This window comes from Branchiostoma lanceolatum, chromosome 5 (assembly GCF_035083965.1).
Source record: "Branchiostoma lanceolatum isolate klBraLanc5 chromosome 5, klBraLanc5.hap2, whole genome shotgun sequence".
Classification (NCBI taxonomy): domain Eukaryota; kingdom Metazoa; phylum Chordata; class Leptocardii; order Amphioxiformes; family Branchiostomatidae; genus Branchiostoma; species Branchiostoma lanceolatum.
Genome location: NC_089726.1, coordinates 15,841,589 through 15,864,460, shown reverse-complemented (window position 1 = coordinate 15,864,460; position 22,872 = coordinate 15,841,589). Strand labels below are relative to the sequence as shown.

Below are 22,872 nucleotides of genomic sequence, written 5' to 3'. Positions count from 1 at the left end.
TATGACCAAGGACATTATATATAAGATCATATAATGTTCTTGCTATGTAATAGTTAAAGGATGGGCGGGGCGAGTTTATGTGGATTTGGTACAGCCCCGCCCTCCCAAGGATTTTGTTGGTAGCTGCCAACAAAATCCGAGGGGGGTGCGGGGCTGTACCAAATCCACATATACGAGCAATCCGCCCATCCTTTAACTTACTTAGGACATGACCCTCTTCCGAAGCAAAATACACACATTTACACAAGTCAAACTGGGTTTGTTCAAGGACATTATATTGTATGTCCTTGCTTTGTTTTGCCAACCCCCTTGGTTTTGCCAAGGACTTGGTTTTGCCAAGGCTTTACAATACCTCTTTGGGAACTTACAGCTGCATTTCTCTAATTTTCTCCCTTTTGTCCTCATTCATGACTTCATGACAACCTTGTGTGAAATATGTACTTGCTTCTTCTCAAGTTTTTACAATACTTTGCTGTGTCATGTTCTAAGACCAAGGAGGTTAACCTCCTTGCTATGACCAAATGATGAAAGTGGTCCGTAGTCATCCGAGAGTCGTCTTTTCGGATACCGCTGTTGAGACCTTCAGACGGTCGCGTGCATCGTTGAAAGAAGATCACCTTTGGACCCGGCATGGTTGTTCTTTCAATGTACGCTGTAGCTTGTGTCAGGTCAAATATAAATGTTAATTCCTTTCTGACATTTTTGTCCGAATACAGGATGTCTGTTTGAATGGCCCTAGTGTTTGAGTCTCCAAGAATTAGCATGTCGAGTGGTGCTTCTTTGTTTTGTAGATTTACCTGTTTTGTGTCTCTCGGGGGGTCGCTGGTCACACCGGTGGGTTGTTTTGTTCGTGATCGTGAATTTTTGCTCCTCTCTTCTCACTTCTTGTTGCGCTTTTGTTGCCTCGATATCCGCAAAGGTCTCCATTGTCATTGTTGTGCTTTACGCTTCCATGTGAAATTTCAAAAATGGCGTCGGAATAATTTGTCATGGTTAGAATCAAGTACAGTGTACTAGACTTGAAATCTGTTCTTTACAGTGATAGTTGCTACTTAACGTAACAATGCAATTTGTGGAATTACAAACTGAAGACAAGATTGCATCGGCGCGTAGTGAATGCACAAGGAAGCTAGAAAATGCACAAGTTGAGGAACATGTTTTAACACAAGAAGTTTTCAAGGGCCACTATTCTTGTTAATTTCCATTCTGTAAGCATGTGAAGTGTAATGCTTATCAAACGTGCAAATAATATATCAACCCAGCTCACCTAATGTAAACAATGTCTTTACTAACATCATTTTGATTTCAGAATGGTGATACTTGAAATTAATAAGCAAATTAGTCTACCGAAATTCACCCTATCCTAAAGAGAGCAAAATGTTAGCAAAAATGTGGCAATTTGATGGTCGTTCTGTAAAATTTTCAGGGTTGGTGCTGTAGATGGGGCTCTTACATGGTAGTAATTTAACATCATATCGATAGAACTTTGTTTATTGATATCAAAAGACCTAAATATTGTTTCCTATTTGTAATGCGTAGTCATTGGTCCTCCCGTATAGGGAGATCGCCGTCCGGAGCGCGTAAGGTCCAGCGGCGGCCGAAGAACCGATTGACTCACGGCGGTACTCGTACCGTAAGGTGGAAGATCACATGATCTCCTGACCTAAATGGCCATGCATGACAAATATACATCATTTTCCACAATATTTGATGCTGATAATATCGAAATTACTCTCATCAAAGTATCGATCATATCTGAAACTATTCTGTTAAGTTTCAATGTGTTATCGTTGTGCCAATTGAAGGTGTAATCATTAAGGATACACAAACTGAAAAGCACAATGTTCTATGTCGACACGAGAAATCTGTACATACACAGTACATGTCATTAGTAAATATCAGTGCGTTGCCTACCACAGTACTATTAACGAATGGAAACGTTCTTAGGTTTAAAATTATCGAACAAAGCCTCAAAGCTGACTGGATTCAATCCCAGATTTTCGACAGAATAGCTTTCATCAAGGAATGAATGATCCACTGCTTCTATGATATCCCATTTCTGGGAGTTGTAATTATTCCTGCTAGAGTAGATTCTACCAATTAAAAATCAACACTGAGAAACTTTCAAACTGATATAACATGAGATCTTCAATAAGGAAAAATACTTGAACCCCCTACTTGTATTTGCAGGATTGTAGCTATTTTTGAAGCCCATGCAATCGGGTTTACTGGACTTTCACACTCATTTTTTTCAATCGCGATTGAAGTATAATCGCGATTGTTCGATCCGATCGCGATAGAACGCAAAGAAAATTTTGCGTTCACACTGCTTTAGTGGGGAAGTCTCAACACCATGTACAGAACAGTGCAGATTTCGTAAACAAAATCAAAGACATCCAGTTAGACGAAGATGATATCATCACTTCGTATGATGTGTGCTCTCTTTTCACCTGCATCCCCCCCAAAGAAGCGGTGTCAGTAGTCAGGGAAGCCTTAGAGGCTGACAACACACTAGCAGACAGAACCAAGTTATCTGTGGACCAAATATGCAAGCTGCTAGACCTCTGCCTGGGGTGCACATACTTCACTTACAAAGGACTATTCTTCCAACAACTGCACGGCTGTGCTATGGGTTCACCAGTTTCGCCCATCGTGGTAAACCTGTACATGGAGAAATTTGAGAACAAAGCCCTCAGTACTTTCAAGGACACTCCCCCGGCCAACTGGTTCCGTTATGTAGATGACACTTGGTGCAGACTAAAGAAGAGAGTAGCTGATGATTTCTTTGAACATATCAACCAGATAGATGACAACATCAAGTTCACACAGGAGTCGAGTCAAGATAATATGCTCCCGTTCCTAGACACCAAAACCATCATAGAGAAGGATGGTCGCCTCCAGTTCGAAGTATACAGGAAGCCGACCCATACCGATCAGTATCTGGCCTTTGATTCTCACCACCCTTTGGAACACAAACTGGCAGTTATAAAAACTCTCTTTCATCGGGCAGACAACATCATCACCTCAGACACGGCCAAAACAGACGAACATAGACACCTCCGAGGTGCCCTGGGCAAATGTGGCTACCAAAGATGGACTTTCAACAAAGCCCTCAAACCGTCTGACCAGTCCAAGAAAACGCCTAAGTGTACACCGTTGACCAACAGAAACAAGGCCAACATCACTATTCCATATGTACAAGGAGTGTCCGAAAAACTCCGACGGATCTTCCAAAACTTCAACATTGCCACCAACTTCAAACCTCACTCAACTCTCAGACAAAGACTGGTACATCCTAAAGACCGACCCCGCAAAGGCAGCAAGGCCGATGTCATCTACAGACTCAAATGTGAAGAACCCAACTGCAACAACACTTATATCGGAGAGACCAGCCGATCACTTAATGAAAGGTACAAAGAACATTGCGCTAACCGCTACTCCTCGGCCATTTTCCACCACCTAAAACACAACCAGGGGCACTCGTTCAATCTCGAATCCACTGATATCCTTGACCACGAACCCCGCTGGTTCGAACGTGGAGTAAGGGAGGCAATATATGAGAGGATATACAATCCAACCCTCAACAGGAAAGGAGGGCTAAGGGTGGAACTGTCTGGCACTTGGGACATAGCCTTGGGGGCAAACCAGCTTTAGCTCCTATATTAAAACAATAGGAGCTATTGTGCCCTTTTACTTCAACCTTGTCTTGAGTTGTCTAATTCGCTTTCTATTGGACTATCAAAATATTTGTCTTCTCCTTATTTGCATATCAATTCTTAGTTCGTGGTTATAAACCTGCTGTTCAACTGATCTTGCTCACAGTCACTGACGAAAAGTAGTGGATGCTACTTGAAACGTCTGACCGTTTCCAAAAATCATATCCAGTTGTTTGAGTAATTGCTTTTTGGCGCACACTGCTTTTCGCCAAGTGGATTAAAGTACACCGTGATCCGATCGCGATTGAAGCACGATTGAGGCACGCTTATCATTTGAGGTCATAGGTTGAGGTAAACGGTTCGGCGTCGCTTGCTACAAAATGGCGGGAGTCCACCAACTTTTGGAGAATGTTCTGTAGCCGTGGAAGGGAAGGCAATCGGCGGGCTATGATCGCGAGAAGGCGTGAACGACGAAGGCATTTGTATATTAGCCTAGCTGTAATACAGGTAATGAACGCGGCAAGAGCTGTAGACAAAACAATCTGGGACTGGGAGCGTGAACGAAGCGACGATTGGTGATTCCCACCCCCGGAACAAGCCGAAATACACGCCGATCGCGATGGAATGAATCGTAGTTGCGTTCACACTCAAAATTTGATAGGATTGGATCCGATCGCGATTGATCCTCCCAAACTACCTACGGAGGTGGATCAGAAACAATCGCGATCGGATCGATCCAATCGCGATCGGGAGCGTTCACACTGAAAAAATCAATCGCGATCGGATCGATTCAATCACGATTATACTTCAATCGCGATTGAAAAAAATGAGTGTGAACGGGGTCTAAAATGCATAATTCAACTATTGGAACAAATGGATATGCAACACAATTCTACAAATAAAATGTTATAAAAAACACTACACACTGCATTGTGCGCACATTATCAATGTCAATTACTCCAAACTTTCAGGACAAATACAGTCCTTCACCAGACTAAAGGTGCCTCCCCGATAATACGCGACAAGGACATAATGGTACTAGTAGTCTCTAGTGTAACAAAGGCTAGAGTAGATATATGTGGAAAATATGAATCGATTCTACATCTATCTTCAACTTGAATATTGATCCTGTAGAATCATGCAATGTAGACAGACCTTTTACAAACTTCCCTGTTACTTATTGATACAACTTTATTGAGCTGTGCTTGTGCAAATCATACGAAGGTGAAGAAAGTAAGAACAGAGATCTGAATGGTTTTTGTCACTTTACTCCAGGCCTGCCGTGAGCTCACCATGTCTGTGGTTAGCCTGGAATCCATCCTATTTAGCGTCCGGCCGCTACGGAGCTTGGGCAGCGGCCGGAAGCTAAATAGGATGGATTCCAGGCTAGTCTGTGGTCTCCAGTTAATCCACCCATACTGCCTTTTCAAAGTGTTGGGCAGGCTTTCTTCAAGCTCTTCAGCCATAGTACGAGCTGGCTTAGTTTTATAGAGAATATAACAAAAGTATATTAGATGTATGCCAGCATTCAAGTAAGAAAAAGGGAAATGCTTCAAAACTATGCAAAGCTAAAAATACCTGTCTGCAATTTATTCTTTGCAAGACCAGATATGTCTACATTGCAGGTATTCAAATAAATGAATGAATCTTTCCAGTTTCAATAGTTTTGTGTTTGTTGTTCTGTTGAGTTTGAGACTTGACACTGTTCATTGAGACTTGACACTGTTCAGATGCTAACAACTTTTAATCCATATGATTTCACATGAAATAACAGGTAAGCACATATCAACATTTATATCTAATGGAACATAATGGCTAAGTGGCCATACTCATCCTACGATAGGTTTATGCCAGCATATCGAGGGCATTTGGGGACATTCGTAGATGTATGGTACAAAATTCTGCTGTTTAGAGACAGAAAAGGTTGTCATAGATCCTTGCCAAGTCGGTTTTGTCAAAGTTTTGCTGATAAAAAATTATACGGGGAATGTGACCGCAGCCTATACTAAAAGTTAGTGGTGAAAAAAATTTCATTGTGCCATTGATTTGAATCATTAGAACCTGTAATAATACAGTTGATATGTTTCTCAGCAAGGGTAACAAACTGTTCTCTTTATGATATCTCTATCCTATCCTATATTTCAAGTCAAACTGACATGAATGCAAGAATGGAAGTATTACAGGTACAATGAAAAACTTCAAAGAATGAGATCTACAATAAGGAAAATAACAGGAATTTAACATCATTCCTTACAACCTAGTAAATCGTACTAACAATGCAAGTGAAAATGACACTTCATGTCAACAGTGCAAGTGAAGATGGCTTTGCAAAGCAACAGTGCAAGTGAGCACAGCTCTGTGAACATTATATCATGTATCATGATTTGAAAATAAAGTTGTCCACCCAAAAAAGGTTAAAGCTTGGAAAGTTAAGTAAAAAAGGTTAAAAAAAACGAAAGTTAAAAAAATGAGAATGCAGATCTATCTGGGCTTTGTAACTTGCCCACCCCCCTCCTCCAAAACATACAGGAATGTTAAACAAAGCAACAAGACAGATCTATCTGGGCTTTGTTGTAACTTTACTTCAGGAAGGTGACCATTTCCATCCCATGATACGTCCAGTAAGTCGCGACCTTGCCGTTGGTGTTGAGGGTGCGCAGGACCAGTGAGAAGGGCGTCCTGGGCCTCCTCCCGTACGACCATGTGTAGTCTTCCTCATAGATCCTCTTCAAAGTACCCTTTGGCAACTCTGGGCCAAACTTCTCGTTCTCGAGGTACTGCAAGAAGCCTAGGCCTTCAGCAACCACTGGGTTGTCATCGCTATTGTCCTAAGTGTCCATATAAATGCGAGGTAAAATTCCAAGGAAACGATATAGACTACAAGAATGATGTACGTAACTGAGCTATTGTCAAACTGAGAAAAGAAATGAATAAAAGCATAACTGGCGAGCACTAAAAATTCCTGGAACTTTAGGAGTTCTTACCTCGGTATGATATTCTATGCCTGATTGACTTTGTTCCTGCAAAAGATAAGAAGAGTTTGTAGTTGAAATACAGTTGTCCACTACATCATAGTTATACATACATGACATCACTGTCTGGGCATCCTAACTAATGTATTGCCTAACTAATGTAATACAATCTAATGTACAATTGTTTGGCAGAACTGAGTTATGTCAATGCAAAGTATATAATCCGGCAATACTATCATGTAGCTGAAACCCCATGAATGAGACATAAAACCACATGGTAGTATCCTTTACAAGTGTAAAGTAGTTCATGAAGGTAATTATCATCTCTGAAACTTCAAACTTACTGACCCGTAGGAATGGATAGCAAGATCCGAGATAACCACCCAGTTTGAGAGTGGCGATTGTGACCGCCTCTCCCCCCAGGACGACCCGCGTCTCTGCTCCGTCCCCAGCGAGGAAACAGACAGTGTACAGGGCCAGCTCGAACTCCGGGCTCGTGCCAACAAAGAAGCTGTCACTAGTATGGTTTCCATCATGCCAGTCAAAGTCAACTGTGAGGATCTGGCGGTCCTCACAATAATGGCGCTGAAATGGGTAACATTTGAATTATATCATATACATATAAGGTGTCTTATACCATAAATCAACTCTGCACCTTCTCACCCTCATAAATCAGGCCCCCTGCGCTCCACGATACATCGGTCGAGAAGGGGCCCTGATTACCAGCGTGCCCAGACATGGTTTTGGGCCACCTCGCCACCAAAACAGCTTCGGCCAATCAGAGGAGTTTGCTTCCCATCATCGGAGGGGATCCCGCAAAGAACACTGGGAAGCTATCAACCAATTAGGTTACGTGTTACATCGTTGCTTTGGTTACCCAAAACAAATGGCAGCCGACAGTTATGCTTCAGCTGTGGAAGACTTGTTTGGATGAGAGCGGCTTCGTCAGCATCAGCAGTCCACCCTACAGACACTGCTTGATGGCAGGGACGTATTTCTAAGTGTAAGGACAGGCGGAGGGATGAGCCTCTGTTATATGGGCTTCCCAGCGGCAGCGAAAGCCGAGCAAGCCCACGGATCTTGTCCGCGACTTCTGTCTGGACATGAGTTCGTCAGTCCGCTCATTGCCAAATAAGGCCAACTCATTAATTATTCATGAGCAAGTGTCCGCGACGTCCCATAACCATGTCTAGGCACGCTTGTAATCAGGGCACCTTCGCTACCGATGTATCGTGGAGCATAGGGGGCCTGATTTATGAGGGTGCACCTTCTCATCGCCTCCATATAGTACGTAGGCATTGTTTTCTGTTTTCTGGATGCTTTGTTCTTGTGTATACTAGTATTTGAATACACTGTCAGTAGAGTGTAAGGAAGTGAGTGGAGAGATGGTGTCTCTGCACTGTCCAACTAGCCATAGTGACAGGACGTATCATGGGGTCAATGGAAGAGGCTGCTAATTCATGGGGAGGCATGGTTTTTGGTCTATCGTCTGCATCTTTGCAGTTGTACATTTTCCATAATTAGCTTGATCTTATCAAAAACGGATCGCTCTATTTTTTTAAATACAAGTATCAACTTAATGACTGTTGGGTTCTGTAACATTGAAACATTGATAAACAACAATTTTCCATGCTGTTTTGAGCTCATCCACCATCTAGATATAATGTAATCTAGACATGTAAATAAACCACACGGAAAAATGTTAGCTCAAAACAATCATCAACTGAAGGTGTGTTTACCGTGTAAACAGTTAATAGCAAAAGGGTGTTCACATTTTTCAGCACATAAACTGATGGCATAACAACTGACCTTGCAGTCATTGACTTGAATGCACCCCTGGCACTCCTCTTCGTAGAAACGGAGCCAGTTGTGGAAGCCAATCATGTGACGACAGCGAGTCTCTCCCAAAAAGGTGTGCTCAAATCCAGTGGAGAATCTGTTGAGTTGAGTGGACACATAGGCTATGTTTTCAACAATTGTACACCAGTTTTGTGTCAAATAAAACAAAGCAAACAAGAGTTCCGCGACCTCATATCTCCATGAACAATTCTATTTATGCAAATGACTTACACATTTACATAATGCATGCTTAATCATAAACACCTTTATCTAACTTACACATGTTGCAATATTGACAGTTCTATAATTTTCCAATTTGATGAATTTCTGTGTTTTTGCATTAATTATGCAAATCAGGAATTTATTTGCATTATTGGTATCTGTTGATGCTCCACTTTCCATAAACTACATATGTTACATGTATTTGAGTCTTATAATGGAAAACACTGCAAATATAGATTTTCCTCATTATCTATGCAAATTAATTCCCAATTAGCATAATTTGCACTTCATTGTGTATATCTCTGTCCAAGCTACCTGCATACTAAATGTCATGGAAATCTGTTGTTCCTTTGTTCAGTTATTGTCCCTAGAAGATTTTCACAAAAACGCCCTTGCAGTTCCAGAGAAAGCTGCTAGGGGACCCAAACCTACACCACTTCTTTATTACATCACAAGCTATCTGCCACCCAAAAATCAAGACCACAGCACGTCTAGGTCAAAAGATACAAAAATTGAAGTTCTGCTGCAGTACCAAGGTCACATACCAGGGGGCCCAAAATCGACCCTAACCTTCGGCTTCACAACACCCGCCCACATACCAAATATCATTGTAATCCATCAAGAGGTTCTTGAGTTATGCTGACTACAAGAGTCCGGAAACACAAACACAAACACACACACACACAGACACACCAAAAACAATATCTCCATTTTTCATGGAGATAATAACAGCATCAGCTTGGTGGCACGATTGTCTACAGTCTACATCGAAGGTCACACATCAGTACTTTTGTCAACCCTGAGACAAATACACCTACCTCTGAACCCTGTCGCTGTGAGTCCTGCTGTAGGGTGTGAACCACATGTCGTATAACACGCCCTTGAACCCTTGTCTACTTTCAGGCACGCATCCTGCAGTAAAGAGACAGATGATCTTAGCAAGCTTAAGAGAGCTAAACCTCTGTTGGTAAGTAACACGATTAAAGTTGACCTATCTAACAATGTCAATGGTGGTAAAATTCAAGACGTCTAAACCTGGGCTGTCTGCAGGACCGTCCTGGGACAGAAATTTGTAGGGACGGTAAAAAATTTCACCCTGTCCGTCTCCAAACCAGAAATTTATGCCATGAAATTGATAAAAATATGTATCTTCATAAGCTTAAAATGACCACTTTAACAATGAAAATTCAAAACATCGGCTCCCAAACAAAGAGCAAGCCAGAAAAAAATTCAAAGCTGGAGACAGCCATGGTCTAAAGTGTCATGAAGCTGACATCTTACCTTTCTTAGCCAAGAAGGAATGTGCCTCCTTCATCAGCTCGGTATCCAGGCAACAGTTAAGGAATGCCCGGGCATCGTTCTCCTCTTTCTTTGTCACATACTCCGGTTGGTCAATGTGGTAGTTGTCCAGCAACCTCAGAAAGGCTATGATAACATTTACATTAAGAATGCATTGATTCTAAAAGCGGTCAAACATTAGACTGAGAACAGAGCATGACGGTATCTTGTTAGCAAGTAGTGCGATGCGGCTTTTGCTACATATTTAGCTAAGCACACCATGTCACCGGAAGGACATTCCTTGGTCACCCCTACTCTTCTTGATAAGTGTGTTGGCTTCATTCATGTGCAGAAGTTTGACACTTGAGGCTTATGCCTGAAGCTCCCTCATACCAAGGGTCCAAGGCCGTGTAAAAGAAGAACGAAATTTGAAACTGGCATGAGAGGACTATTAAAAAAATAACTGCTAATACAATTTCATTATCTAAGGGTGTAGTAATCGTATGATGAGACATATGACCAAAAACCTAGCTGTGTTATTGTTAACTTAGCTGCACCACAGTCATGGATAATAACAGGAGTATTAAAATGACAATATGTTCATATTCATAAATAGAAAATGATGGACATAAGTGTGCAACAGCACAAGTGGTTTATTCTATTTCTGTTTCATATGTCACGGTTATATCCAGTACAACTTGAGCAACTCATTTTTTGTAACTTGAAAATTCATTTGTGTTTGTAAAAGCCATTTTGGACCAGAGTCAAACTGTAACTTCCAACTCAAATAATCTTTGTGATTAGTTAAAAATTTGACAAGTTCTTTGTGTTGAAAGTTAAGTTTAACTCTTATCCAGAACAACTTATTTTCCATACAAATGATATCAAGATTGTCTAATGGTGGCCACAAGACGTTTTACAGAGTCTATTGTTGCTCATGCTCACCCCTGTAAGTTGGGATTTCCTCCAAGTGGTCTCGATCAACATAGCGAAACAGTCTGTCGCCCCATCCTATGTCGCCCTATATCACAAGCAAATAAGACAAAAATGTAAGTTCACTCTACAAGCAATACAAAAGGTGATGAAAGAATGCTACAAGTAACATGCACAGGGTTTAATAGTTTAACAAATTTTGTCTGTAAAGATGAAGGACAAAATATCATCAGACATGATTGGCAAAATTCCATGAAATGACGGAATGACAGACGCTGGCTAGAACACTGCTGAAACATGAATACAATCATAACGGACAAGGAAATACGTTTTTTCAATGAGAAAAAGTCCTACGTACATGTATGTCTAATTTGTAGTCCATTCCTTGCCACACACGGTTACGGTCAAGACTCCACAGGATGGAATAGATGTCAGGCTGCAACTTTGTCTGTAAAGGGTAAATAATGTAACGTTAATACGTTAGTCATACATAGTTTGGGGGTATTGTTGACTCAGATGTCCCACACATTTGCTGGATACAAGCTGCCAAATGGCAGGTTCAAAGTTACATAGCTTGTGCACTACGTTATGAGACCATCATTTGCGGTGAAGTTTGGTTGCAAGATTACCTGAGAGTCAATCTTTGCAATGACCTAAAAGCTAGCACAGGAATAGAGTGCATAAATACTGCAATGCCTTTCTTTTAATTTTCTTTTTGGAGTGAAGTTCTTTTGAAACAGTCAATGTTTACAGTTTAGGCTTTGGAATACATGTAGTCCACTTCTGCAAAGGGTTGATTTGGAACATTTTTGCATGGGGGGGGAGTTAGATATGATGTACTGTTTTTCTGGTAATTACCTGGTTCTGTTGGGATGTGTCAGGCACTGTGGTAACCACGCCAACCCTGTGGTAACCATGTTTTCCAACCTGAAGGGAAAATATGGTACACACATATAAATCAATCAAAACTGATGACAAATGAAAACATACTGAAGACTGTGTATAATGAAAAAGTACAGCTTAGATTAAGCCATCTTGAGCAAACACAAGGAAGCACGTAAGTTATTCAGTTGCACCACAGAGGCAGAGACAAAGTCAAGAGTGGTGGTGGTGGCAAGGTACTGGCCTTGTGATTAAGGTTGTTGACTCAGAACATGCATATGGAGGTACTAAGTTTGAATGACCGATGAGAAAGGGCTTAGGCACCAATTTCCTCACTCGGCTGGGGTATAAATGAGTACCTAGCTTAAGCTTTGGCTAGGGACATATTTGAGCTCAGAGCCAAGCATCGAAAAAGTGGAGGGGCCATCCCGGTGTGAGGGAAATAAATCTGCTCAGAGATGCAGTACTATTCATGATCATTACGAACCTGGTGTGTTACACCATGAGGTGATTTACCAGGTATAAAATACAAACAAAACAACAACAACAAACAAACAATTCAAACATGACAGAAGAACAAAATCTATAAAGTGGACTTTTATTTTCAAATAAATTCTGTCCTATTTCTATTGCAAGATATCGCTACTGAATTCTCAGGGGGAAGCTTAACCCTACCTTCTCCTGAGGATGCACTGTGGGTGTCAGGTCTTTAGGAGTTGCTGCCGATGCATCAGTCAGTGTGAGCCCTGCTAGGGCTCCCTCCATCTGGTCGAAAGTACACAGTTCACAGTAGTCGTCACAAGTAGGGTTCCACAGCAGGAAGGGTTCCACAGCATCATATTTCGGTTCTTTGTCGTAGGTTTGACTGGGGGCTGCCTTGGGGGCTGCCTTGGGGGGCGCCTTGGGGGGCACCTTGGGAGGCGCCTTGGGGGCAGCTGTGTTGCTCTTTGACTCCCGGTAGCGGTCGACGATGTTCCGCAGTGTGGTGTTTTTGAGCAGTCCGTCCACTCCGAGTTTGGGAAGTTGGAACTCATGTCTGCAGCTGGGGCACTGAACATGCTACATGGATGGGTCAGGGCGAAGATTGTTTATTTGAATGATTAGGAAACAACAAGTAAATTTTGTAGATGACAGTCTATGCAGACGCCAAATGTAATACTAGTACACAAAAAAACAAGATGGGCAAAAAACAGGATGCCTAAATTTTCAAAACAGAGACTATAAACATCGTCACAAGATTAATGAGACAAAACATTGTATTACAGCCAACAAGTCTTTTATTCCTGTATTCAAGGAGTTCACAGTGAGTGTTGTAACGTCCTGATATCACAAACCAAGTTGGGAACAACACTCCAGGAGTCAGTGAGTGAGGCTACCACATTACACTTCTGCAACTACACAACTAGTTCCATTTCGATTTTGATTGCTTCTAAAAGTTCTACAATACACCCATGGCGACATCAGTGGCAATTTTACAAGAACAAAATCCGAGCTACAATACCACATATTTTCCCTGTATTTTTGCGTCATGTTCACCATCTTTGGAGGGAACAACATTTCTTGATTTTTAAAAAAAAATCAGGTAAACCTAAATGACTGAGTGCACTGATGTCATCCATATAGAGTATAGAATTGACTTCCTGTGGCCTTATTCAAGTTATCAATATCTAATCATCTTAGGATTCATATCTATCTTACCTTGGCCTTGGGTGCCACTCCTCGCCCTGCAGCTTGTTGACGGGATTTCTTCTTGGCTTCAGCAAAGTATATGCCAGCGCACCTTTTACACAGGCTGTGTGCACAGGGTAGGAGTACCGGCTGTTCGTACAGGTCCAGGCAGACCGGACAGGTCAGTTCTTCAACCAGGGACTCCATGTCGCCTTACTCAGGCTCCTAGAATAATTTGAAGAGAGGGCTTGGTTTGTCAACAAATGGATGAGTTTGAATGGACATAAATAACATTTGACTGACCATCACAAACTGTAAAAAAAAAAGCTGTGACTTGTAAACTGTCTACCACTTTTGGGAGGTTCCATCAAAGGCCTGGGATCATAAACAGGGGTAGCCTACCTTACCAGGTAGAAAGCCCAGCTTTTTCCGTAAACCCCCAAGCCATTCAAAGTTTTCAAACCTAAGTGCCAAAGACAATGCCCAAACTTCACTGTCTAGTAACTATTCTGTTGCGCTATAATCTTAGTATATTCTCCTTCGTCTTCAACCTTTATACTGTGATGAAGCCTTGTAAAATAGATTAGAGAGTGTAAATGAACATATAGCTTGAGATTTTTTTCCCCGTGCTATACCCACGCGGGCGAGTGGCGGTCAAAGAAAAACTGCCGCCATGTTTGTTTTCGTCAAAAATATTATGCTGCCAAGGACATTCTAAAAGAAGTTTGTTTCAAGGGTATGATCTAGTCTGGCGCTAAGCAACAATTACAGGGAAAGTGCAACGACTGATTCCCAAACTAATTTTGGAAAATTCTAGACTTGAAAAGGAGCCCTACTGCAGACTTAGACTCTTGGTTAGAGAGCACCTAACGGGATGACCACCAGAAGACATCGTCTAAAACACGTCCCAAGAACCTAGGAGAGACAGCTCCTTGAGACCACGCCTAGCAGAAAAATAGGCAAAGACATCAACAACAACATTGTTATCCTTACCTGTTTAGTTCACGTAAAACTGAGCAAATGTGTGGAGCTTGAGTTCGGGATGGTGCACCTGGGGTAATCTTGTCTGGACACGTTATGACACCTTGGGAGTTCGGCCCTTACTAGCCAATCAGAGGACTGCAGACTGTCTCCAGGGACTGCACCGGTCAGCTCCTCGGCTCCAAGCAGATGTTGGTGGGGAAGATTATGACCTTCTTCAGCCTTCTTTATTCAATATCCTATACCCGGTTTTCATTCCGGTTAGGGCCAGAGGAAAAAGAAGAAAAAGAAAGGGGGAATATGATAGACTCTTAGAAGGTCATAATATTCCCCACTAACCTCTGCTTGGAGAGTTAAAGCCAAAATGCCAGACAAAGGTGGTTTCCCAGTGTTTTTATTTAACCTCCTTGAACACCCTGAAGTAAGACTTAATTGGCGGTATGTTGGCCCTAGAGCCGAGGACTGAGCTGGCTCGTGTAGATATACTAGTTTATTGTAATGTTTAACGCCGTCCGAGCATATATTTATACTGAGGTCTACTGGTGTGCTGGGGTAACCTCTGCCTCTTATCGTTCACTTAAGCCCCCCTCCCCCTCACTGGACCCGCGGCACAAAGCACTCAACGAATTTCATCGACAAAAACGAATCTTTTTAAGCTTTGTGTGTTTTGTTGTCTTTTTGGTCATACTTGTACGTTTTGAATGATCTTCCCATTATAAAGTCAAAGGCAACACAAATCCAGTTTAGGACGCAGCGACGCCGCCAGCGTGCAGCGGGTCCAGTGAGAGGGGGGCAACAGAGTTCAATATTTCTTCTTCTACGGTGTTCTCCCCTTCAAAAACATAGTTTTTCTGTTCTATGACTAAATTAGTCTGCATATCAAACACGGTAAAAAACGAGCGGACAGCGTTCGTGCAATTCATAAGAAGGAAACGAAATATTAAAGAACTTCTTCACGCCATTTGATCACACCATCTGCATAAACAAGGGTTCAAACAAACAAACAAACAAACAAACAAAAAACAAACAAACAAATATCCACAGGGCACTTGCCGAATACAGTATTTATTTTACATGACTTTAGGCTTGCCCTGCGGGGAAATTGAAGGGAAATTTGGATATATGGTAGATGGGACCTTTCTGAAGTCCGGAGTGACATTTTATGACAGGGTATGCAGATTAAAAAAGATATGAAAATGAAAAGACGAGAATTATATGATGACGATTTGCATCATTTGATATCCGTGCATTTGTATAGCACTCGATGATATGAACACCTTTCATTTTTTAAGCGGGCGTCGAGGTCACACATAACGTTACTAATCTGATGGTTTCTAGAACATTTCAAATCGCAGCCTGATTGGTCCAACGTTCCGATTGTTCTCCCTTTGTCGCGACATCAAATGTGACGTTCGAGAACGCTCCACCTGGAGTGTATCGCTCACTTTTTCGCAGCCATGGCCCGAAAAGGATCAAAACCGTCTCACGCCGAGAAGAAGTTAATGAAAGACAAGAAGAAGAAGCCCGGGCCCAGTAGAGCCTCGCGATTCCTGTCGGCCGTCTTGGCTATCTGCACGTGTGGCATTATCCGCCGTAACAACAAAGACGCCGACGATGAAGAGGTGTACCGGAAAGGTTAACTTTCTTTTAAACATGAGCTACTAAGGATGTTATTTTGGTGTACTCACCAAATTACATTTTTTGAAGCCTCGGAATTTTGAATTGAAGACACGGAAATATATGCCAAGATATAATGCTGGTAGTATCTCCAGGTCACATGTGTCGGACCTCAGATCAAAGATTTATGCCATGTGTACGTTACATGTTTTAGTCTAGCATCGGTTGCGAATTTCACATGTGAGGTTTAAGATGTCCTGAGAAGTTAATGCAATGAAAGTTTATATCAGATTATCAAACGGCCTGAACTAGGCAGCAGTGTACAGATTAGCTCTGGGTAGGCTTTCGTCTACAAGGCGTAGTACTAGTAGTCCGGAAAAGATTCTTGTAAAGTGTCTATTGAAGAGACATGAGTGCATAGCTATACTAATGTTTTGTTTAGTAACCGGTTGCTAACGTTATATACCTACGTTTGTGTTCGCCACATTGTGTGTGGTTTAGCCTCCAAAAATTTATCCACAAGTGTTGTAGATCGGCAAGCCGGCAACGTACGTTTGACCATTTCTGTATGAGGTACTTACATGACATTCTTAATTGCTCGAAGTATAACTGAAAGGCAAACTAAGTGTACTGGAATCATGTGAAAAGTTTCCTTACGTTTGGTTCAAATCATGGTACATAACCGTTCGAGTGAACTTCTATTGCTCGACAATTGTACATGGCAAAATGTAGTCGTGTTGAACTTCTTTAATTGTATACTGTATTTTATATCATAACTTCTTCCAAGACTCTCTGTACTATTTGCGTACTGCAAGTCAAACTTCATGCTCAGAAAAATGGTCTCCATTTCTCCTCGTGTGGTTACAAGACAGCCATATCATAGATAATAATAATAATAATAATAGTATTTAATGCAAATTATCTCAAAAATCGTAGAGCCATGTGCAAACTTGGTATAAGTGACCATCCATTACATGTAGAATCTGGCAGGCATAGCCGTACCCTTTTACAGGATAGATTATGTAAATTTTGTAATAATTCAAGTATTAAAGATGAAATGCACTTCTTACTAGACTGTATATTGTATGAAAAAGTGCGTCAGGCTGTGTTCAAATCAATTCAGCTTGACAAGAGAGGTAAAACAATATCAAAGCAGGATACTTTTGAATACTTGATGTCATGCACAAATGTTTATGTAATGGATGAAGTCTGTAATTATGTCGCCATGTGTTTTAAAAAGAGAGAAGAAGTCACTAGAACTTAGTTATACGGTAGCATATCAATATTGTGCTTAGTTTTGTATTAGACATTAACGTTATTATTACTACATGTACTTTGCTATCCCAATTACCCTTGTATTGCATTATGTGCATTTATCCCACTGGGGAATGAACATGCAATAAAGGTCACTATATCATTATGTTCACGTCAATATACAAGTAAACAACCCCCGCCTTCACCACAAAGACAATTATTTTCCATCCTTTACATGCAGATGTGCTGGATAGGATTGTGGACCAAGTTGTTGCAGGAACAGATATAAACGTCACTACAGGCTTCCAACTGAACGGTAAGAATATTGCTCGATCTTAATTAACGTCTATTAACGAGAGAGCATGTGAATTCTGTAGAGGGAAAGCAGTGATGAAGTACATTTTAACTACCAATGTCCACAATACCATTATGGATTTGTAAATAAAGTTATCAATGATCATACTACATCAGCGTAATTGTGTTGTTCCAATGCTGTTACAAATTTTATAATACCCATACGTTAAGAGACAATAATGTTGAATTTCAGCGGTGGTTTAAAATAATAATAATCTCATGGAAATCCAGTGCACATGAGACTGTAAAGCAACGTAGGCTGAACATTGAAACTGTGAATTTTTCATATCAATTTTCATTGTGTGTGTTTTTTTCCCTGTTGATTCATGATGACGTTCTTGCTTTTCAACAGATCATTCACCGCTCCTGCCACCTGTCACCCCACCGCTTCCTGCCGTCACATCAACCGCCACCACCCCTCCACAGATCACTCCCTACATTCATATCCATCCTCCACTGCCGCCGCACTGCACCTCCCCGTTCCTCAACAATTCCCGTGACCTTCCATTGCCGTACGTCCCCATCCCGGAGTACCCCCTTTGGTCTACGATCATCTCCAGTAGTAAACTGGACCCCACCGTTGTCCCTTTCTGTCCCTGCTCAAACGCCATCCCCTCACAGTCCGCCACTTCTGTTCCGGTCTTCATCGCTTCAAAACTAGATCCCACCGCCGCCCCTTATTGTCCCATCTCAAACACCGTCCCTTCCAAGCCTACCTCCCCGTTCCTTTGTGATAACACTGATGCTCTCCTGCCATATGCCCCCCTCCCCGCCTATCTCCCCTGGTCATCACAGACTTAAGGCCCCTCCGACACCGTCCTTTACCAGTACACCCTCTCTGTCCGACTTCACTCAACTCCTTTTCATCACAGTCCAAATGCCCGTCCCGACTAGTTAATTCCTACTCTCTGTTTCCGAATATTCCCCCATTCCCGATTATTACTCATCATCAAAAGAAAAAAAAAGTTAAACAGAAAAGCTTGATAAGATCTTTTTAAACCTTGCAAATCAACTTGAAAGTTACCTGCTATATATATAATTTCTATGAGATTTCTATAATTTCTATTCTCTATCGCGTTGCTCACTTAGTGGTGATCTGATTATATCTATATCTATATATCTATATCTATGATCATATATGACTCTGGTTATGAGTCAGCAGATACATAAGTGTTTAGAGTAGTGTATTTATGTCATGTCCAAGCAATGTCCAATATATGCACGTGTACCAGATTATTGTGAGTACAAATGACCGACCCTGTTGTGTATAAATATTCTGCATAAGTCGCCAAGTTAAAACATCATGTATTTTGACAATATGAAATCTTGTATCGCAAACTAGTAAAAGAAAAACACGTGGCTGCTGTCTATTTTGATATTCCAGGCTACTGCGGTAGTATAATGGGTACATTGCAACGGTCGGTACAACTCCGTATTCTAGATACTAGAAGGTAGAACGATAGAAATATACATACATGTACTGCTGCATTACTATGCTACATTGTGTTGGTAATATTGTTTTCTGAACATCAACAAAATAAAGATGTGCCTGTCAAGAAAATATTGTCCAGTCTTTCGTATGCGTCAAAGATACGTGTTTGTTGTTGTGCTGTGTTAAGTGCTGTGTCTCTTTCATTTTCCTATTTGCTATGTTGAAATGGTATGTACTGATGAAATATCTAAATCTTATGTCCGGACAATCTAATCGCAGAGACATATGCATAGTGATGCACGTGGTCTATACGCATTTAAGGGGGCTACAACATGATAAAAAAATGCCATCGGCTTGTTTCCGTTCCAAACAGTACGATTCATGATCAAGTCAGGGCCTTGGCGCCCATCGTTGCCTACCACCCCCCCCCCCCAACCCCCGACACAGCATACAGTCAAGCACTGAATTTGACAATAATCATAAATAATTAGCCAGACCCTCCTCAAATTTTTACTTAAATAGGGATAGTACACAAATTTATCTGTAAAGTTAAAAGGAAACTCGGTCATCTAAATAATTCTAATGGTATGTTCCTTGCTCAGAGAAGCCAAAACTTTTTTTCCCGCTTTGTTGATACCTAACGGTAGCCCGATAGGTTCTCTACACTTCCCGCTTCCTTTTCCTTCAATATCACCGATATTGTGTTTTGACTGACGTAAGAAAAGTGTCTTTCACACATTTGGTGAGCATTGCGCTAGGAACATTAACAGCAACATTGTACAGAATTCGGTATCGGACAACTTTGATGCTGAAAGCGCAAATCCTGCACCACTACTTCATATCAAAATCTGGGATTTCATTTCAATCATGCGTGACGAAGCAAAATGCAAAATAAAGTTCCACCCAGTTGTCCTGCGGTCCACCTGACGTCAACTTATTTATTATTACGTGACGCCTGCGTTATATCCATTTCAGAACGCCTACCGCTAATATATATAATACGTGGCCCGAAAAAGTTTCGGGTCGGAGTTTTAATCTGGGGTCAGGGCGCGGTAATACGCCGGAAATGTAGTTTAGTTGGCTAAGCTTTGGTTCCGGTTTCCCTAGAATCGTTGTAGCTGTGTAGATACCTTTTAATTTTCTGAAAAGCATGCAGCATTTATGGGTGGCGTAATGTTAATCGTCAAGCGAAGACTTTGTGATATTACGTCCGACTGATAAGGACGCCAGTCATGATGCAGTACATAACAAGTTTCGGACTGGGGCGGACAATTCTTAAAACCTGTTCTTTTCACTTCTTACAGTAAGAAGAGATTTAGTGCCTCTTTAGCTACCGTTTGCCAAGGTTTCAGTATAACTTCTCCAATGCCATGTGTTAGCGGCGCGCAACAATGGGCTATAAACCTCCCTCACACGTACTAGAACATCGCTTTATGACGTCACATTCCATCGAGATCTCCAAGCTTTGTTTGGAACAACAAAGTACCAGACAGCATATTGCACCAAGGTTGATATTGCACTCAGCGATATATACAAGACTCCGAACAAAATGTGGGATAAACTGCTTTCAATGTTCACATGTTGTCTGCGCGTCAACAAAGTTGCTCCAGGAGAGGAGACGACTGGGGATGCACCTGGGGACGAGAGCATGGTCCGGGAGACCACGGGTAAGTGCGGGCAGCTTCATAGCAAATCTGTGTGGAGTTGTGTACCACAATGAAGAAAACATCTGAGTCTGTTGCGGACTGCTGTATGTCCCAGTAGAGGCAATTCATTTTTCTGCGTTACTGAAGTTTGTATACTAGTAGTATTTGTCGATCGCGTCGGACAAAACTATCAATTCTGCAAAACATATTCACAGTCGTATTGAAGACCATTGGATCGTCCCTGACATTTATCGTTTAACACAATTCCATCCATTCCCAAGGACTGAACGGAAAGATGTGCTTCATGATTACAACTTTGTTTCAGAAGCGTCGGCGATTCCAGTGAGCAGTCCACCCGCTCCTATAATGTCTGAGCCGAGGCCTGAATGGAGCTCAGATGACATTTTGTCCCAGCTACGAGATGAGGGTGTGCTACCCGGACTCAAATGACGCGACAATGCCATCGCCTTCCACGTACCGGTCGAGAACTTTGGTACTCCTCCGCGCTACCACATGAGGCTGAAGAAAATGGAGGAACGGCGTGAGAAGGTGAAGAAGCCCTGCCCGGAATCTCCTGACGATCTGAAGAGGCAGCTTAGCGACGCTGAGGTTAGGAGGAAGGTAAGGACATGGTCCGACTTCAGACTTCAGGGAACGGTGGGCCTGGTGCGCATGCGTTGAAGCTCAGATGAAAACAACAGAGATAAGGCTCAAGAGCGCGGGGGAGGAGACGAGAGTGACCATCGGGATGAACGAAGGGTAGCTACATGTATATTAAACTCAGATGTGTTATTTACTTTGTTAATTATCGTGTTTTGTACCATCATTAAAGGACCTGTTAGCCAAGAAGAGCGGCAGGATTTCTACTAAATCTGCGGAGAAGGCGGCAAAGATCGAGGCCAAGAAGGCGAGCGGGAAGGTGACCAGCAGCGGGTTCATCATCACCTCCACCAGCGACTCTGACGTCATCGCTACACGGGAATCTCAGAAGACCAAACGGATGGAGAGGCGTCTGAAGAAGAGGAGAGCACGTGTGGCCAAGGTGGCGACAGCTGACGCGCTGGAGAAGCGTCAGAACCTCGCCGCAGAACGCCGACAGGTACGTCATCTATCTTCTCACTACCGGTATTATTGAATGTCACGACTTATTACCGGTATGTCTTGTATTCTGACGCATGACCACGGTGACATGGAAGTACCTTGTTTACCTGATCACCTCCAATAGTTGTCCTGTCGGTCCCGTTATCGTGACTATATAAATCACTGTCCATGTAGCGTTTCTGACTGACTAGCATAAATGGTTCCTGTATTTGGTCCCTGTTTGATTCTTCTGTCCTGCACAAATAAGGATCACGTGGTGGCTACCGTCTCCAAGGCCAAGAAGCTCGGCCGTCCCCACCCCTCCGCCCGAGAGGAGTCAGTGAGCGCTGGCCGCTGAGGAGACATGCAGTCCCGCAGGACCAGAGGAGACAAGGGAACCCGAGAACAAGTTTTTTTAGAACCATGTATTTGGTGATATGGATGGCGACTCCTGTGATTCAGAGCACTGCACAAAATAAGAGTTCTTGTTCTTTTTGAACAGAATACCCGAACAAAAAAAAATTTTCATGTTCAAACTGTTTTATGAGAATTCAGTGGACGGCCGGCCAGACTGTATACGGAATTTTTTAAATCTTATATGTAATAGCTCATCACTTGATTTTGTTTTGCCATGTATGAAATGGACATTAATCGGTTTGTATCATAGTTAATTGTTGTTATGATTGGAGAGTCCACGTCAACAGCTGAAAGACTGTCTACAGGAACATAAGGGTTATAAACAAACAAACATATAGAATCTCCTGGATGTTTGTTTTCAGTTGCAGCTGTGACAGGTCAACATAATACCATGTGCATACATGTACATATATGTATTTCCTGCATTTAGATTCACAAGAATATGTGCTGACAGTGGTAATGATCAGCAATGACTTGCATGCAATGTTTTACTTCATTTTAACATGCACAACAAGATACATGTAACAGATATTTGAAGCTTTTTAAAGTACATGTATCTGTGTTGCACACTTATGTTAACAAACATATTTCAAAGACACACTACCATGATTTCTAAGATAATCATTTGCTTTTGTGGAATA

General features: G+C 41.9%; 2 protein-coding genes and 1 long non-coding RNA gene across 5 annotated transcripts in view; 1 reads left to right on the top strand and 2 right to left on the bottom strand.

The window, feature by feature from the left end:
* Window positions 1-22,872, bottom strand: part of LOC136435438 (uncharacterized) — a 58,241-nt gene that overhangs the window by 10,443 nt on the left and 24,926 nt on the right. Inside the window, exons 3-11 of one of the 2 annotated variants that reach the window (XM_066428939.1) lie at window positions 11,759-11,827; window positions 11,259-11,348; window positions 10,913-10,988; window positions 9,971-10,114; window positions 9,508-9,601; window positions 8,438-8,564; window positions 6,977-7,213; window positions 6,641-6,676; window positions 5,382-6,484 (exon numbers count right to left, since the gene is read on the bottom strand). In XM_066428939.1, the coding sequence (XP_066285036.1) occupies window positions 6,236-6,484; window positions 6,641-6,676; window positions 6,977-7,213; window positions 8,438-8,564; window positions 9,508-9,601; window positions 9,971-10,114; window positions 10,913-10,988; window positions 11,259-11,348; window positions 11,759-11,827 (1,122 nt within the window). In that variant the 3' untranslated portion in view covers window positions 5,382-6,235. Of the gene's footprint in view, window positions 1-5,381; window positions 6,485-6,640; window positions 6,677-6,976; window positions 7,214-8,437; window positions 8,565-9,507; window positions 9,602-9,970; window positions 10,115-10,912; window positions 10,989-11,258; window positions 11,349-11,758; window positions 11,828-22,872 lie in introns of those variants that run through there. The other variant, XM_066428938.1, reaches the window with a different exon arrangement.
* Window positions 12,682-14,567, bottom strand: LOC136435441 (uncharacterized). Of its 2 annotated transcripts, none has more exons than XR_010755839.1 (3): window positions 14,444-14,567; window positions 13,481-13,675; window positions 12,682-12,841 (listed from the first exon to the last, which is right to left on the bottom strand). It is a non-coding gene; the product is annotated as an uncharacterized lncRNA (long non-coding RNA). The 2 variants fall into 2 exon arrangements; XR_010755840.1 differs by having other exon boundaries at window positions 13,487-13,675.
* On the top strand, window positions 20,629-22,330 carry LOC136435440 (uncharacterized). The gene is made up of 4 exons (XM_066428942.1): window positions 20,629-20,755; window positions 21,060-21,355; window positions 21,567-21,833; window positions 22,083-22,330. The coding sequence occupies exons 2-4, from the start codon at window positions 21,248-21,250 to the stop codon at window positions 22,170-22,172; spliced, it is 465 nt and encodes a 154-aa protein (XP_066285039.1). The 5' UTR covers window positions 20,629-20,755; window positions 21,060-21,247; the 3' UTR covers window positions 22,173-22,330.